Raw genomic sequence first — 17,043 nt, forward strand, 5'->3', positions numbered from 1 at the left:
TTTGCAGGAGATAGCATGACAGATAGAGATAGCGTGATCAGATAGAGCCTGATAGCTCTTATAAGCCAAGCTGAGTGTGAAAACATCAGGTCACAGATGAAGGGTGCACACTATCCACTCCAGATCCAAAACAGAAAAGCCCTTTATGAAACTTTCCTATTACAAGTTTTCAGACTGAACTGAAATCAGGGTTCATGCCATTTTTTTTTTGTGCAGTGACACTACTGATGTTGTGGCATGCCAGTTGGATCAAACATTTTTACTCACCAAAGAGCAACATATGAATAATTTATATAGGGTGCACGTGTTGTAACATTCTAAACAAACATATGTTGACTTGATTTCAAACAGGCTGCTGCACATTAAAATTTATGTTACGTTATGTCAATGGTACGTTGGTGGCACCAAATTTACATTAAATTTACATTATTTATGTTACATAGTTATTTATAATAGGTGCTGCATACTTAAATGTGTTTTTTGAGCTGTAAACTAAATGATATGACTGTACTGTGATGAAACACATCAATGCTGGTGTTAATGTTGACAAAATTACCATTTTGATAAAAAAATCAGGGCAGCACAGTGGTGTAGTGGTCAGCACTGGTGCCTCACAGCACGAAGGTTTTGGGTTTGAGCCCCGTGGCCGATGAGGGCCTTTCTGTGTGGAGTTTGCATGTTCTCCCCATGTCTGCGTGGGTTTCCTCCGGGTGTTCCGGTTTCCCTCACAGTCCAAAGACATGCAGGTTAGGTTAATTGGTGGCTCTAAATTGACCATGAGTGTGAATGGTTGTTTGTATTGTGTTAGCCCTGTGATGACCTGGTGACTTGTCCAGGGTGTACCCTTCCTCTCGCCCATAGTCAGCTGGGATAGGCTCCAGCTTGCCTGCGGCCCTGTAGAACAGGATAAGCGGCTACAGATAATGGATGGATAAAAATCAGTATTTTATGGGTTGAAAATGGCTTAAAACTTAAAATTTTCCTGAACTTTGCAGGGCCGATGCTGACATAAAGTAGACCGTTTGGGACTTACTGAGATCATGAAATTTATTATAAAAAAACAATGTTAATGCCCTCTATTCAGTAGTATTCCTCCTTCCCAACCCCCGCCCTTAAGTGGGAGTCTGTGAAACCGTGTTCATTTTCAAGTATATGCTGATTGACACTCATCATTCACAGGATTTATGCTATTTCCCCTCCCCTCCCCACCCCCTCCCTTCTCAGCCCCTCAGCCACTTTTTAGCATTTTTCAAAATCATGCAGTGGGTGGAGTGGATGCAGTGGGTCAGAGCAGGGGATTAAGTTACACTTTAAGTGACTTATATGCTTGAGAAAGACAAAAGAAGATTCTCTTCATTGTCAAATCCCACTACCATTTATAAAAGCTACACACACCTGTTGTACTCCAGCTGCTCCAGAGAGAAGATGTGCTTGTTGAAATACTCCTGCAGCTTCTCATTGGCATAGTTAATGTTGAACTGCTCAAACCGATTCACCTGAAAGAAAAACGCAGTATCATGCATCAGCCTGCTTTCTGTCTCTGAACCCTGATCAGTTATGAAAGCTATGAACATTTCATAATCATTATAATCTTCAAACACACGATACATTATTATGTTTGCCATCATCCTATATAATAAAATCAGATTGGTTGGCACCTCAAAGTTCTCAAAGCCAAAAATGTCCAGGATGCCAATGGACTTGAAGTCATCATTGCCATGGATACGCTTGTTGAGTTTGTGGATGATCCAGGTGAAGCACTGAGAGTAGAGAGCCATAGCCATAGAATCACGAGAATCGACAGCCTATAGTGCACACACACACACACACACACACACACACACACACACACACACACACACACACACACACAGTAAACTCCACAGCATCAATATCAACAAAACCTCAGGATAGTTTGGGTGAACCTCATGAAAGCATTCCTTGTGTAACAACTCATAAGCACCAAGTAAGTGGATATGAAAAAACAATACAGCATATGGATGCGTGTGATAAGTTATATCAGTTAGAACTCTGTGTGTGTGTGTGTGTGTGTATGTGTGTGTGTGTGTGTGTGCACGAATGCATGTGTGCGTCACCTGTTCTACAGTAAGTGGAGTGCTGATCTCTTCTCCTCGGAGGATCATGGATCTGTGTGTCAGAACTTCAGCCAACTGTGTGCAGTCCAAACCCAATAGTTCTGCTGCACTGCTGAGAGCTACACACACAGAGAGAAATACACAAGATTTGTATTATTAGAATTATTAGATTTAATATTTTACAAAGAATATGCAAGAAAAAGAGAGAGAGAGAAAGAGGGAGCAAGAAGGTTCCAAAAAGACCTTGGTAATGAACAGAGTGGAGTATTAAAACACCATTACATAGTAAGAAAGAAAAGAAAAGAAAAGAAACAGGAGAGACGGGAGAAAAGTGCAAACCTGCTTTGGAAGAGACCTGAGCTCCTCCAGCTGTGGCGAATTCGATGTTACCAATATGCAGAATTCCAGCTAAAAGCCTCAAAACCTCACTGATACTCTCCTCCCCAAAGTGCATGGTTCGTAAAGCATTCTAAACACACATACACACACACACACACACATTAAAAATAATGTGATGGGGACTCCTGAGTGGCACAATAGAATGTAGCCTGCATTGAGGAAATTATCAAGCGATCACTCATTCGAATCCCGGCTATGCCACTGCCATCTATGGCCAAGAGACAGGAGAGAAATATTAGCCCTCTCTAAAGGTGGAAGGGATGTCAATCACAGTGACACTAGACCATCATGGAGACCTGTAAGCTCATATACGGTCCCAGTGAAAAGTTTGGACACACCTTCGAATTCAATGCTTTTTCTTTATTTTTATTAATTAAAAGATACTTCATGTCTGAAAGTAATGATGGATGTCATTTCTCTTTACTTAGTTGAACGGTTCTTGACATACTATGGATTACTACAGTTGTGGAATAGGGCTGTTTACTGTATTTTTATTATTTACTATTTACTGTTTGCTCTCAGGTGGCACGGTGGTGTAGTGGTTAGCACTGTCACCTCACAGCAAGAAGGTTTGAGCCCAGCGACTGACGGGGGGCTTTCTGTGTGGAGTTTGCATGTTCTCCCCGTGTCTGCGTGGGTTTCCTCCGGGTGCTCCAGTTTCCCCCCACAGTCCAAAGACATGCAGGTTAGGTAAAAATACCCAGCCACTGGGTTTGTACAAGACTGTGCATACCCAAGCCTGGATAGGTTAGAAGGCCCAGTGTGAGATTAGTGTGATCTAAACTGGTTATCAACCTTCTGAAAATAAAGTCATAAAAAAAGATTTGGATCCAATTTTTTAAAGTGATGTTTATTACCTTCACCAACTTTGTTGATGGAGGTTATGTTTTCGCTTTTGTTTATCTGTTCCCAATGTAACATAAAAGGTAGTGAACGGATTTTGATTAAATTTTGAGGAAACGTGGACCATGGGCCAAGGAACAATTTATTAGATTTTCATGCAAATTTGGATAAGCCCCACAGTTATGGAACAGCCTTCCAAGTAGTGTTTGGGAATCAGACACAGTCTCAGCGTTTAAGTCTAGGCTGAAAACATATCTGTTTAGTCAAGCCTTTTGTTAATGGTGTTTATGAGGTAAATGAGTAGATCTGGAGGGTCATCAGACATAGAGTGTTTTGGTAAATTGGGATGTATGGATGCTGTCAGTCCCCCACTCGCTTGCTCACTCGAGTTTGTTGACAGTGTAATGGCTGGCTGCTTTATGTCCCAGGGCTCCCTCATGTCTGTGTTACCTTCTGGCTCTCCCCTTTTAGTTATGCTGTCATAGTTGCTGGAGTCCCTGCTTGTACTCAGTGCAATATGTATACTGTTCCTACTTATTCAGGTGACATTGGGCATACCTAACAACCTGTGTTTTCTCTCCCCCCCCAAAAAAAAAAAAAAAATCTGTCCCTCTGAGTTACATGTCAATCCTGAGATCAAGATGCTGACCTCTTCTGCTCCTCAGACCTGCCTGATCCATCCTGATGCCCTATGTCTGGTTGGAGTCTCATCACATCGTTCCTGTGGAGGACGGCCCCATATGGACAGTTGAAAGTCACACTTGGAGGACACTCTGGACACTTATAGTTATGCTTTTATGGCTGAGGACTACAGTTGACTTGCTAACTTTAGGACTGCGGTTGTCATGAACAGTTTTGCACTCACGTTTCCATTAATGAAGTGTTATAACATCAACGAAACTGACTTCATGTTAAAACTGTTAATGTTATACCCTGTCCACACTAGGGATTTTGTACCGATACGAAACTACTTTCGTACCGCAACACCTGTCCACACTAGCAACTATACCGGTACTGTAGCGGTATAACTGTATCGGTACGAAACCCACAAATGTATGGGTTTCGTACCGGTACAGTATCGGTACTGTAGCACTTCACTGTAGTGTGGACAGATGAAGTGGTTCTGTATCGATACAAATATAATGTGCATGCGCAAAGTCACACACCTCAATCGATGTCTTCGCTGAATAAAATAGTGAAGAACGGAGATTCGTTTGTTTCTTTCTCAACTGCCTCGCGCGTTTTATACAATTCGACTGAATAAATGACCACCAGAAATACAGACTGTACATTGACAACAAAAAGCACACACACGTTGTTTCATCTGTACGGAAGCCAAGAGAGGCCCTTCATATAGTCCTTTTTTTTTTATTCACCTTGTTATCCCGAGATAACGACATAATTAATTCAGGATTTCGAGAAAACAACACAACTAATTCGAGATCTCGAGAAAACAAAACCATTATTTCGAGATCTCGAGAAAACAAAACAATTATTCTGTGATCTCGAGAAAACAAAACAATTATTTCATGATCTCAAGTAAACAGCTGAGAAATGGTTCATTCAGGTGTGCCAAGAGACTTGTGATATGCTGACTTTGGGGCTATTTCTCATTCTGTAGAGACGCAACTTTGGTCATTAGAATGTCTGGAATAATCGATCACCTAATAAGGCAATATTTTGATCAGGGGTTGACACAGGGAGAGATTGCATTAAGTCTTTTAATAAGGGATAATTTCAAAATTAGTCCGTGGCACCTCTGCAGAAGACTGGCCCGGCTTCGTCTCTACTGACGGAGATACAGTGATCCAGCTGAGATCATGAAATAATTGTTTTGTTTTCTCAAGATCATGGAATAATTGTTTTGTTTTCTCGAGATCTCGAAATAACGGATGCCATATACTCTAGGAAGGAAGTTACTCGGTAACCACGGAAACATTTCACGCACGCGCATTTCAACTACCGTGAAAGAAAACCGCAAACATTTCTCGCTAGTGTGGACAGATGCACTAAACTGTACCAGTATACTTTGTATCGATACAGTCATACCACTTTCGTACCGGTATAAGTGTGAACACAGCATTATAGTCATGTTGTCTGTTGTTGTCCAGGTGAGGATGGGTTCCCTTTTGGGTCTGGTTCCTCTCGAGGTTTCTTCTTCGTATCACCTCGGGGAGTTTTTCCTTGCCACCATCGCCACGGGCTTGCTCATTGGGGATAGATTAGGGATAAAATTGGCTCATGTCTTGGGTCATTCAGATTCTGTAAAGCTGCTTTGGGACAATGTCTACTGTTAAAAGCGCTATACAAACAAACTTGACTTGCTATGTATATGGATCCAGGATTCTTTTTTGTCTGTTCCCAACATAACTCAAAAAGTAATGAACAGATTTTGATGAAATTTGGTGTACAGCTTTAGGATTATCCTAGGTTCTAGTGATTTGATTTTCATCTCATCTCATTATCTCTAGCTGCTTTATCCTTCTACAGGGCCGCAGGCAAGCTGGAGCCTATCCCAGCTGACTACAGGCGAAAGGCGGGGTACACCCTGGACAAGTCGCCAGGTCATCACAAGGCTGACACATAGACACAGACAACCATTCACACTCACATTCACACCTACGGTCAATTTATGCCGCTTTTCCACTACAAACGCGGCTGAGCCGTGCCGTGCCGAGTCGAGCTGAGTCGAGCTGAGCGGGGCTGTTGGAGTTGCATTTCGACTACAACCGCGCTGAACCGTGCTGGCTGGAAGTGGGTGGACACATTGGGTGGAGTTAGCGAAAGTGGGTGGACGTCACGTGATGTCGTTAAGCAGCGCAAACAGTGACATCAGTGACAGTGGCGGAACAAGTCAGAGCCAGGCCGGGGGCGGGGCAAATGACCGGGCCCTTTATTAAAGCTTATCATAACATCATTTTAGGCTACAAAATGTCCGCAACTGCGGTGTTTACCAATTTCAACACTACCGGGTGCAACTATGTTATTTAGTACATCAAGTCCTTCAAACGAACATGTAACTCAGAAACAAAAAACATTAGGATACTGTACATGGCTCATAATAAAACATCAATAGCCTATACTGCGCACATTATTTGAAGGGCATACGAATGAGCGCTCAGAGGTTGCAACGGTGACAGGAAGAGTCAGAAATAAAAGGAGGGCGGTGCAAACCTCACTGAATGCACTGTGTTTACCAATTTCAACACTACGGGGTGCAACTATGTTATTTTGTACATTAAGTCCTTCAAACGAACATGTAACTCAGAAACAAAAAAACATTCGGCGACATACTGTACATGGCTCATAATAAAACATCAATAGCCTACTGCGCGCATTATTTGAAGGGCATACGACGAGCCTTGCGCTCCGCGAACTCGTCCACGATGCTCTGTATGATCTTTTAAGCAGTAGTCTCACGACCCGGAGAGTAAACAATAAACATGGAGTCGTTAGTGTTGCTGGTCTTGGTGCTGTGGCTTGTTGTCACCGACAACGCCAACAGATACTGGCAAGAGCGTATAGATGAGGCGAGGCGCATAAGGCTTCAGAAATTCTCGTAATTCGTAATTATTCTTCTTCCGGGTTTGCGGTGTTTACAGATCCCAGCGCGCTCGCGGGGCGTGTGTGGGCATGTGAGGACACGCCTCCTCACCAATCAGTGCACAGGGGAGTGTCTGCTCACGCCCCCAACCTCACTCGGCACGGCTTGGCTCGCTTCAGCCCCACTCCAAAACGGTGCGAGTTTTAGGGGCTAAGCAGGGCTGAAACGAGCTGAGTCGTGCTGGTTTTTGGTAGTCGAAACGCAAGCCGTGTCGGGCTGAAGTGAGCTGAAGCGAGCTGAAAAAGGGTAGTGGAAAAGGGCCATTAGAGTCACCAGTTAACCTAACCTGCATATCTTTGGACTGTGGGGGAAACCGGAGCACCTGGAGGAAACCCACGCGGATACGGGGAGAACATGCAAACTCTGCACAGAAAGGCCCTCGCCGGCCACGGGGATCGAACCCGGACCTTCTTGCTGTGAGGCGACAGCACTAACCACTACACCACCGTGCCGCCCCGATTTGATTTTAATGCTGATAATATAGTATGTTGCTTGGTGGAGGTATGGACTCCAGGGTGTACCCCGCCTCTTGCCCAAAGTCAGCTGGGATAGGCTCCAGCTTGCCTGCGACCCTGCACAGGATAAGAGGTTACAGATAATGGATGGATGGATGTTTGATCTCAAACACATTAAGAAGACAAGAAACCAAGATGGCGCCGCGGACGGTTGCCTCGGTACTTCGGTCTCTTGTACTTTCTACATTTTTGTGTATTTGTTGTGTTTCTTGCGTTTCTTCGCTTGTCACATACTCTAGAGAAGAACTCAAACGTTGGACTAACCACCATTAAAGTTCTTTCATCGGCTTTCATCAATCCGGAAAGTTTTTCAGAGTTACTTGTCGGGGGAGCAGCAGCTCTCTATGGATTACGCTGGGGACGCCGGAGACACCGGGGGAAGCGAGCCGGCGCACTCATCAGACTGAGGCAGCGGGGGTTTCGCACTGCACTTCCATCTATTCACCTGGCTAACGTCCGCTCTCTGGCCAATAAGATGGACGAACTGCTGCTCCTCAACACAATCAACACAGATTTTAACAGATCTGCTGCCTTGTGCTTCACCGAAACCTGGCTTGGTGAGCACATCTCGGACTCTTCTCTCCACCTGCCTGGATTTCACCTGCATCAAGCGGACCGCGAAACGGAGCTCACGGGGAAAATCAGGGGAGGCGGAGTCTGCTTTTATATTAACAAAGGTTGGTGTACTGATGTCACAGTTCTAAATAAATCATGCAGTCCTCATCTGGAGTCATTATTCATAAACTGCAAACCGTTTTATGCTCCGCGAGAGTTTTCCTCGTTTATTCTGGTTGGAGTTTACATCCCCCCTCAGGTGTGTGTTAATGAGGCATTACAACACCTGGCTGACCAGATAAACAACGTGGAGAAAAACCACCCGGACTCTTTGCTCATTGTTTTGGGGGACTTTAACAGAGCAAACCTCAGCCATGAACTGCCAAAATATAAACAGCACATTAAGTGTCCCACCAGGGACTCTAACACTCTGGACCTGTTAGGGTTTTGCTGGGAATCAAACCTGGGTCACTGGTGTAGTGATCCAGCAAACCCCCACTAGGCCACCAGGGGAATGACTCAAGAGTAGAGTAGAAAAAACAGTTTATTTACAATATTAAAAATCCAAGGCAAAAAACAAAAAGTATAATCCAAACGCTCAGAAGATAACCGGGAAAAAAACAAAAAGTTCAAAGTCAAAACAAAGAGTCAAAAAACCAGAAAAGAAGAGGTAAAAATTCAAATGCTCAGAAGATCCAAAAATGGTAAATACAAAGTCCTAAAAAGTCCAAAAGAAAGCAAAGTACAAAAACCACAAAGACATAGGCAAGGAACATGGAACAGAGGTTACTGGAGCTAAACATAACAGCACAAAGACTCCGTGACAAGAGGCTAAACTGAGGAAGTATATATACACAAACTAAATAGGACACAGGTGACAATAATGAGGACTAGGTGGGGCACAAGGCACATGGAAAAACAAAGGCACATGGCTGTCAAAACAAAAACACAAAACACACAAACAGTGGGGCCTCTAGAGGCCAAAACAAACATGACAAGATAAGGAAATAACAGCGGCCTCTAGAGGCCAAAACAGTCCCAGTCCTAACAGGACCATTGTTACACTGTTTTAAAGGACTCATACCACTCTGTCCCCCATGCAGCCTTGGGACTATCTGATCACTGTATGGTTCATCTTATCCTGTCCTACAGGCAGAAGCTGAAATCTGCTAAGCCTGTAGTTAAGACGGTGAGGAGATGGTCTGATGAGGCCAAAGTGGAACTACAAGCCTGCTTTGACTGCACTGATGCCCCTTTTCCACCAAAGCAGTTCCAGGGCTGGTTCGGGGCCAGTGCTTAGTTTGGAACCGGGTTTTCTGTTTCCACTGACAAAGAACTGGCTCTGAGGCCAGAAAAACCAGTTCCAGGCTAGCACCAACTCTCTGCTGGGCCAGAGGAAAGAACCGCTTACATCAGCGGGGGGGCGGAGTTGTTAAGACCAACAACAATAACAAGACCGCGAAAGATCACCATTTTTAAGCAACGAGAAGCAGCAGCTGTACAAACGCGAAGTCATCCATTATTATTATTGTTGTTGTTGTTGCTGCCGCTGCTGCTTCTGTGTTGTTTTTGCTTTGATATTCACGGCAAGGTTTATGCAAACGTAGCGACGTAATGACGTATACAGCGACGTAACTGACGTATACAGCGACGTAACTGATGTATACAGTGACGTAACTGACGTGTCTCCTCTTAGCACCGCGAGCTATGGAAAAGCAAACTGGTTCTCAGCTGGCTCGCGAGTTGAACGAGTTGTGAACCAGCACCAGCACTGGCCCCGAACCAGCCCTGGAACTGATTTGGTGGAAAAGGGGTATGATTGGACTGTTTTTGAGGCTGCAGCTTCAGACCTTCATGAACTGACTGATACTGTGACATCTTACATCAGTTTTTGTGAGGATATGTGTGTGCCCACCAAGACCTTCTGCACATACAATAACAACAAACCCTGGTTCACCGCAAAACTCAGGCTACATCCACACGACAACGGCAACGAGACATTATTTAAAAAAATATCGCGTCCAAATGGGCAACGATCAGTAAAATATCAGGTCCATATGGCAACACAACGCTTGCTGAAAACGATGCAATACACATGCCACACCTCTAGGGGCGCTGTAAGACGGTCCCTTCGGAGACACCAGAACAATAGAAGTAGTAAGGACGCATGGGCATAAACTATTATGCGCGAGACTTCATATTAGCCACAAAGTCAGGAAAATCTGTTCATAAAATTACGTTATAATGACCAAATACAATGAAAAGTATTCTTCCAGTCTCACCTGTGAAAGGTGATCTCGTTTGGACGGTAAACCTGTTGGTACAGTTAAACGCAGCACATGAATGAGGCATCTTTATTCTCCGCTTTGACCTATCCAATATGGCGGAGAGGATGACGTATGATTCTACGCGGAAGGCGGCATCTTTAATGGTCCGGAATAAATTGAATGCTACACGTTGATGGATTAATTTGTTGTTCTACGCCCTTTTTGAGGAATGCATTGTAGGACTTAAACCAACATCTGAAGAGGTGAGATCGCTCCTTTTTTTCCCTATTTTTGCTGGCGGGATTGACTCTGCCCTAAGGGCTATTTTCTCTGTCTCTCACTCACTTTGCACCATTACACAATAAATATTCACAGTGAAAATATTTTGTAAGCGCGTTTCATGAACCAAGTTATAGGATTTGTTGACAACTTGCATCGAGTTCGTTACACTTCTACCCGGCGTGAAGCACTGACAGTCATGTGGTTGTGACGTCATCGTAAACAAATCCGTTCTACTCAGCCAGACGACTTCGCAATGGCAACGTTGCCAGATCTTTCCACTCTGGAACCCGTTCTCAAAAGATTGCATTTTGGGGCACCCAAAATGTCGGTGCCGTGTGGACGCCAGGCCTAAATGATAAACAATTGTATCGGATTCACCTGAATCCGTTGCCATGTGGACAGGGCCTCCGACAGCTTCGACAGGCCAAGGAGGAGGCCTACAGAAGTGGGGACAGAGTCCTGTACAAACAGGTCAGAAACACACTGACGAAAGAGGTGAAATCAGCTAAGAGGAGCTACGCTGAAAAGATCAAAAACAGCCTTTCAGCCAACGATCCGGCATCAGTGTGGACAGGCCTGAAGAATATCACTAACTACAGGAGACCATCCCCCTACACTGCAATGAACCATCAACTGGCTGACGAGTTGAATGTGTTCTACTCCAGATTTGACAAATTCACACCTCTCCCCCCCTCAGACATTAAAGACCCATTCACACCCCCTGCTATTCTGCCTCCTCTCGCCTCTGAGCCCACACCAGCACTCAAGATCTGTGAAGAGGATGTTTGTCAGCTTTTTCGCAGACAGAAGATCAGGAAGGCACCTGGCCCAGATGGTGTGTCACCCTCCTGTCTGAAGGTCTGTGCTGATCAGCTGGCTCCCATCTTCACCCAGATCTTCAATGGATCCCTGGAGCTGTGTGAAGTCCCCTCATGCTTCAAACGCTCCACAATAATCCCGGTTCCCAAGAAAACCACCATCACAGGACTGAATGACTACAGGCCTGTAGCTCTCACATCTGTAGTCATGAAGTCCTTCGAGAGACTGGTGTTGTCACACCTGAAGGACATCACAGACCCCCTGCTGGACCCCCTGCAGTTTGCCTACCGGGCAAACAGGTCAGCAGATGATGCAATCAATATGGGACTGCACTACATCCTGCAACACCTTGACTCTGCAGGGACATACGCCAGGATTCTGTTCGTGGACTTCAGTTCGGCATTCAACACCATTGTTCCAGACATCCTCCACACCAAGCTCACCCAGCTCACTGTGCCCTCCTCCACCTGTCAGTGGATTACAAACTTCCTGACTGACAGGAAGCAGTAGGTGAGGATGGGGAGCATCATATCCAGCACTCGGACTGTCAGCACTGGCGCCTCCCAAGGGTGTGTGCTCTCCCCACTGCTCTTCTCCCTTTATACCAACGACTGCACCTCAAGAGACCTGTCTGTTAAACTCCTGAAATTTGCAGACGATACAATGGTCATCGGCCTCATCCGGGATGGTGACGAGTCTGCATACAGACGGGAGGTTGAACGGCTGGTCTGGTGGTGCGGTCAGAATAATCTGGAGCTGAACACGCTCAAAACTGTGGAGATGACAGTGGACTTTAGGAGGAACCCCCCCACTCTGCTGCCCATCACCATCACCAACAACACTGTGACTGCCATTGAAAGATTCAGGTTTCTGAGTTCCACAATCTCTCAGGACTTGAAGTGGGAGACAAACACAGTCACTATCATTAAAAAGGCCCAGCAGAGGTTGTACTTTCTGCGCCAGCTCAGGAAGCTCAACCTGCCTAAGGAGCTACTGACACAATTCTACTCTGCCATCATTCAGTCTGTTCTTTGCTCTTCCATCACTGTTTGGTTTGGATCAGTCACCAAACAGGAGAAGAACAGACTGCAACGGACAATAAGGACTGCAGAGAAAATTATTGGTGTCAACCTGCCCTCCATCCAAGACTTATACTTGTCCAGAGTCAGGAAACGGGCAGGTAACATCTCTGCGGACCCATCACACCCTGGTCACAATCTGTTTAATCTTCTCCCCTCAGGGAGGCGATATAGATCACTGTATGCTAAAACAACCAGACACAAGAATAGTTTCTTCCCTCAGGCTGTCTCTGTGATGAACAGCTAAAATCCACATTCATATATCAGTAATATCACTTGCAAAATATCTGCACACTCATACTGTCATTCTGTGCTCACTGTTTATATATATATATATATATATATATATATATATATATATATTTTTTTTTTTTTTTTACTTATTTAAATTTACTAATCATCTTTGCACTATGCACCATATTGCACCAAAAGGGAAATCCTTTCTGTGATGAACAGCTAAAATCCAGATTCATATATCAGTAATATCACTTGTAAAATATCTGAACACTTATACCGTCATTCTGTGCACACTGTATACTTTATATTTATTTAACTATTCCATACTTGACTTACCTGGATTACTTTGCACTATGCACCTATTTTTGTTGTTGTTGTTGTTTGCTTGTTTGTTTGTTTTGTGTATACGCTTTTTTATCTGTTTTTGTACTATGAGAGCTAAGTGAACCGGAGTCAAATTCCTTGTGTGTGTCCACACACCTGGCAATAAAAGTGTTTCTGATTTCTGATTCTGATTTCTGAAATTGCACTAATTATCTTTTGATGTTCATTGAAAAGCATTCCAGGTGACTACCTCATGAAGCTGGTTAAGATAATGCCAGTAGTGTGCAAAGCGTCATCAAGGTAAACAGTGGCTACTTTGAAGAATCTAAAAGATGAAACATATTTTGCTTTTTTAACACATAATTTTTTGTTTTCTAGATAATTCCACGTATGTTCCATATGTTATTTCATCGTGTTGATGTCTTCAGTATTGCTCTACAATGTAGAAAAGAGTGAAAATACAGAACAACCTATGAATGAGTAGGTGTGTACAAACTTTTGACTAGTACTGTATGTAGAAGAGGGCAGATAGCACTTTTATCTGAGTGTACAATGCTGCCCTGTACTGCCGCATGGCTTCACATGTCTCAAGCCGGGTTTACGTTGAAGTTTTGCACAAAATAGAGGCGATATTTTTAAAAAGTTTGACAAAAAAACAATTGTGAATGGCTTTTGTTTCCACTGAGTGATGTTATGTGATTAGAGCTGGGTTTTTCTCCTCTAGAGATAGTTCTGACAGTGTGTTTCCGTTTGCGCTTCATGTCATGTCATGTCATGTCATGTGACTTAAGTGTGAAAAAAAATCCATTTCAATTTTGCGAAACACTGCTTTATTGAATTGCCTGGAAAACCACCTCATGCGAGTGTAAAATCTTTTTTGTGATTATTTGAGAGTTTTCTCAAAATTCAGGTTTCCATTCCTTGCTTTTTAGTTTGCAATTTCAAATTGTGCATTAAGCAGGTTTATGGAAACATGGCTTCAGAGGAAGTGTGTTTACCCCTCACCCTCCCTGACTAGTAGCTGTTTTATGATAGGGGAGAGTTAACTAGTCGGATGGAAATAACCAAACTGGGGAGTGCTGTTGTATGGTGCAGGGTATGAATGACAGTTTGTGTTTGTTAATCAGGACTTTTGAAACAAGTCCCACTTTTAATAATTTCATTGAAAATTTTCAAAACATTTACATTTTTGAATGCATTTCCGAATTAATTTGGCTAAATATGTGTTAATATCTATCCCGCCTTTCGCCCGTAGTCAGCTGGGATAGGCTCCAGCTTGCCTGCGACCCTGTAGAACAGGATAAAGCGGCTAGAGATAATGAGATGAGAGACATGTAACTTGTATTGTGTGTTTAAGTTACCGGTATAAGATTATTTAATTTGCTTCAGAATGGGATTGTCTCAGTTCATCTGATTATTTAATTAGCCGTTTACGTTTTATCAGTGAAAATGCATGCACCTGTATGTTGCATAAGTTATAACACCTATCCTGTTTTAATGAGAGTCAACCCACAATCAATGAAGTCAAATCAGTCTTAGTTGAGCAAGTCGGTAACGGTATTTCTTACTTTCACCATAAATTTTTATTTATATGACTTTGGTCTATAGCTGTAAAAGGCCTCGGTCTTAAAACCGGTTCCCACTGTGACGTCACGCACCCAGGGCTGGCTGGCTCAGCGGGACAGCTCAAATGCCAACTTTGCGGTCAGTTTTAACTCTCAAAAATATATATATTTTTATTCCCATTTATGCAGCATACAAGAGTCAAGGATGGAGATACTATCCACTCAGAAATGTATTTAAAAATAAAGGCTCTGCGTATCTCCTTTAAACACCAGCCACAAGAAAACATTACTGTGGGTAAATAAATAAAAATAAAAATGTATAATAAAATTATGCTCCTGACTGCTTGCAATTTCCTTTGCTTAAAAAGATGACCATTTTTGTATTAATAATGCAATATACTGTGTTAAAACTGTCACATCTGAATGCCTTTGCACTCAAGAATCCACTTTCCAGAATTCGCAGTGGAGTTCAAATATGGCCACCGTGGGCTACAACAACAACCATCCTGCACCTCACTGCTCTCAGTCTCCGGAGTACTGATTACCACACACACCTGTTACTGATCGCAGCCTCATTACTGTTCATCACAAAAGAACTCTCAGTTCACACCATCTCTGTGAAGTACAAGCTCAGTGTTCTCTGGCCTGACTTTACCAAGCCTTGATTATTCGTGCTGATAAGCTGGTTATTGATCTAGTTTGTACTTTGGTTTTTGCGTTTTTAAAAATCTACTTCTGATATCCTGTTTGTGTCTGACCTACAGTGTTGTAGTCAAGTCACTAAACCTCGAGTCTGAGTCCAGTCTCGATTCCCCAGTGTTCAAGTCCGAGTCAAGTCCAAGTCATAAAAAAAAAAATTTGAGTCGAGTCCAAGACTCCAACTGCACCATTTGACGGTGGCTGTTTCAGCCCCATTAACATGAGTTTGTTCCTGAACATGACATATGAACAGGTGAATGTGCATTTTGTCAGGGAGTCTGTCAGAGATGGTTGGGAGACAGATGCAAGTGTAGAAGGTGTGTTTATTAATACAAGTGAAGACAGATAAACAATCCAGAATGGCAGGCAAAATCGTAAAATGGTGAAACAGGCAATAGGTCGAGCGAGGCACAAACAGGCTATCGTAGACTCGGGAGAATCAAAGACGAGAAACAGGAAATCGGAGATCAGGAACCCAAACAAGGAAATAAGGCTCAGTAATGTGTCAGCAACACAACTCAATACTTCGCAAAGTAAGTGCATTTTCACAGTTTTTATATCGGTGCGCTGATTGCGCCTTAAATGTCATAGGCAATGGTTTTCAATTTATGCACATTTGAAACTTTATATGTTAAAAAACCCTGTGTAATTTTCTTCTAGTCCCAAGGAATATTGTTAATAAGTAAGAATTAAAATAAGTTAGTGCAGATCGCAGAGAATTTCTGTTCGCGATTTTCGTGACCACTCGGCACGTGACGTCATTCAAGACAAACAAACCGCTTGAGTCCACTTCCATTTACTTGCATTGCCATTCGGCTTGAGTGCAGATGTGCATTCGGGAATTTCCAAAGAAAAACATGCTTTATTGTTGTGCAGTGAACGGTAACAACGGGGCCGGTTCAGGAAGAAGTTTTTACCTTTTTCCGAGAGAGGAGAAGAGGCGGAGAGAGTGGATTGGCTTTTTCCAAAAAAGGAGAAGAGGTGGAACGGGTGGGTTGGCTTTTTCCGAAAAAGGAGAAGAGGCGGAGCAAGTGGGTTGGCTTTTTCCAAAAAAGGAGAAGAGGTGGAGTGAGAGGATTGGCTTTTTCCAAAAAAGGAGAAGAGGCGGAGCGAGTGGGTTGGCTTTTTCCGAAAAAGGAGAAGAGGCGGAGCAAATGGGTTGGGTTTTTTCCAAAAAAGGAGAAGAGGCAGAGCGAGTGGGTTGGCTTTTTCCGAAAGAAGAGACGAGGCAGAGAGAGTGGATTGTGCACGTGAAGCTAGAGGTTTGTTTTTTTCCAGAAGAGGCGGAGAGAGTGGATTGTGCTTGTGAAACAAAATCAAGCAGTCAAAGAAGAAACGGACCAGCAACGCTCAAGCAAAACGGAGAAGATTGGAGGTAAACATTTTTACTTTTGCTTGCAATTGACAAGTCAAGAATCCTGAGGGATCCTGTACAATCATTGTGGAAATGAGACAAAGGGATATTTCCTCGCTTAGAGTAGGCTATAAATAGTATAATGCCACGGATGGCAGGCTAATGTGGCTTACCGTCGCACTGTCAAGTAATCGTTACCTTTATCCACTAGGGAGGGCGGTTTAATTATTCTTCAGAAGGGCTCTTATTTAGTATTACAACGAAAGTAGGAATTTATCATAATTACCAGGATAAATAGTCTGGGTGCGAGTCTTGTTGAGGTCCGGGGTCACCGCGATCAGAGTCAGCAGAGTCGCTGTCCGATTCCGAGGCTACACGGTCAAACCAGTGATCCACATTCACCGA

At 43.5% G+C, this 17,043-nt stretch overlaps 1 protein-coding gene across 1 annotated transcript in view; it reads right to left on the reverse strand.

Annotated features, from left to right (window-relative positions):
• The window catches only part of myo10 (myosin X), a 194,449-nt gene that overhangs the window by 82,096 nt on the left and 95,310 nt on the right, over window positions 1-17,043 (reverse strand). Inside the window, exons 10-13 of the mRNA XM_060905943.1 lie at window positions 2,436-2,565; window positions 2,097-2,215; window positions 1,659-1,805; window positions 1,396-1,496 (exon numbers count right to left, since the gene is read on the reverse strand). Coding sequence (XP_060761926.1) covers window positions 1,396-1,496; window positions 1,659-1,805; window positions 2,097-2,215; window positions 2,436-2,565 — 497 coding nt within the window. The remainder of the gene's footprint in view (window positions 1-1,395; window positions 1,497-1,658; window positions 1,806-2,096; window positions 2,216-2,435; window positions 2,566-17,043) is intronic.

Source organism: Neoarius graeffei, chromosome 23, assembly GCF_027579695.1.
Source record: "Neoarius graeffei isolate fNeoGra1 chromosome 23, fNeoGra1.pri, whole genome shotgun sequence".
NCBI lineage: Eukaryota > Metazoa > Chordata > Actinopteri > Siluriformes > Ariidae > Neoarius > Neoarius graeffei.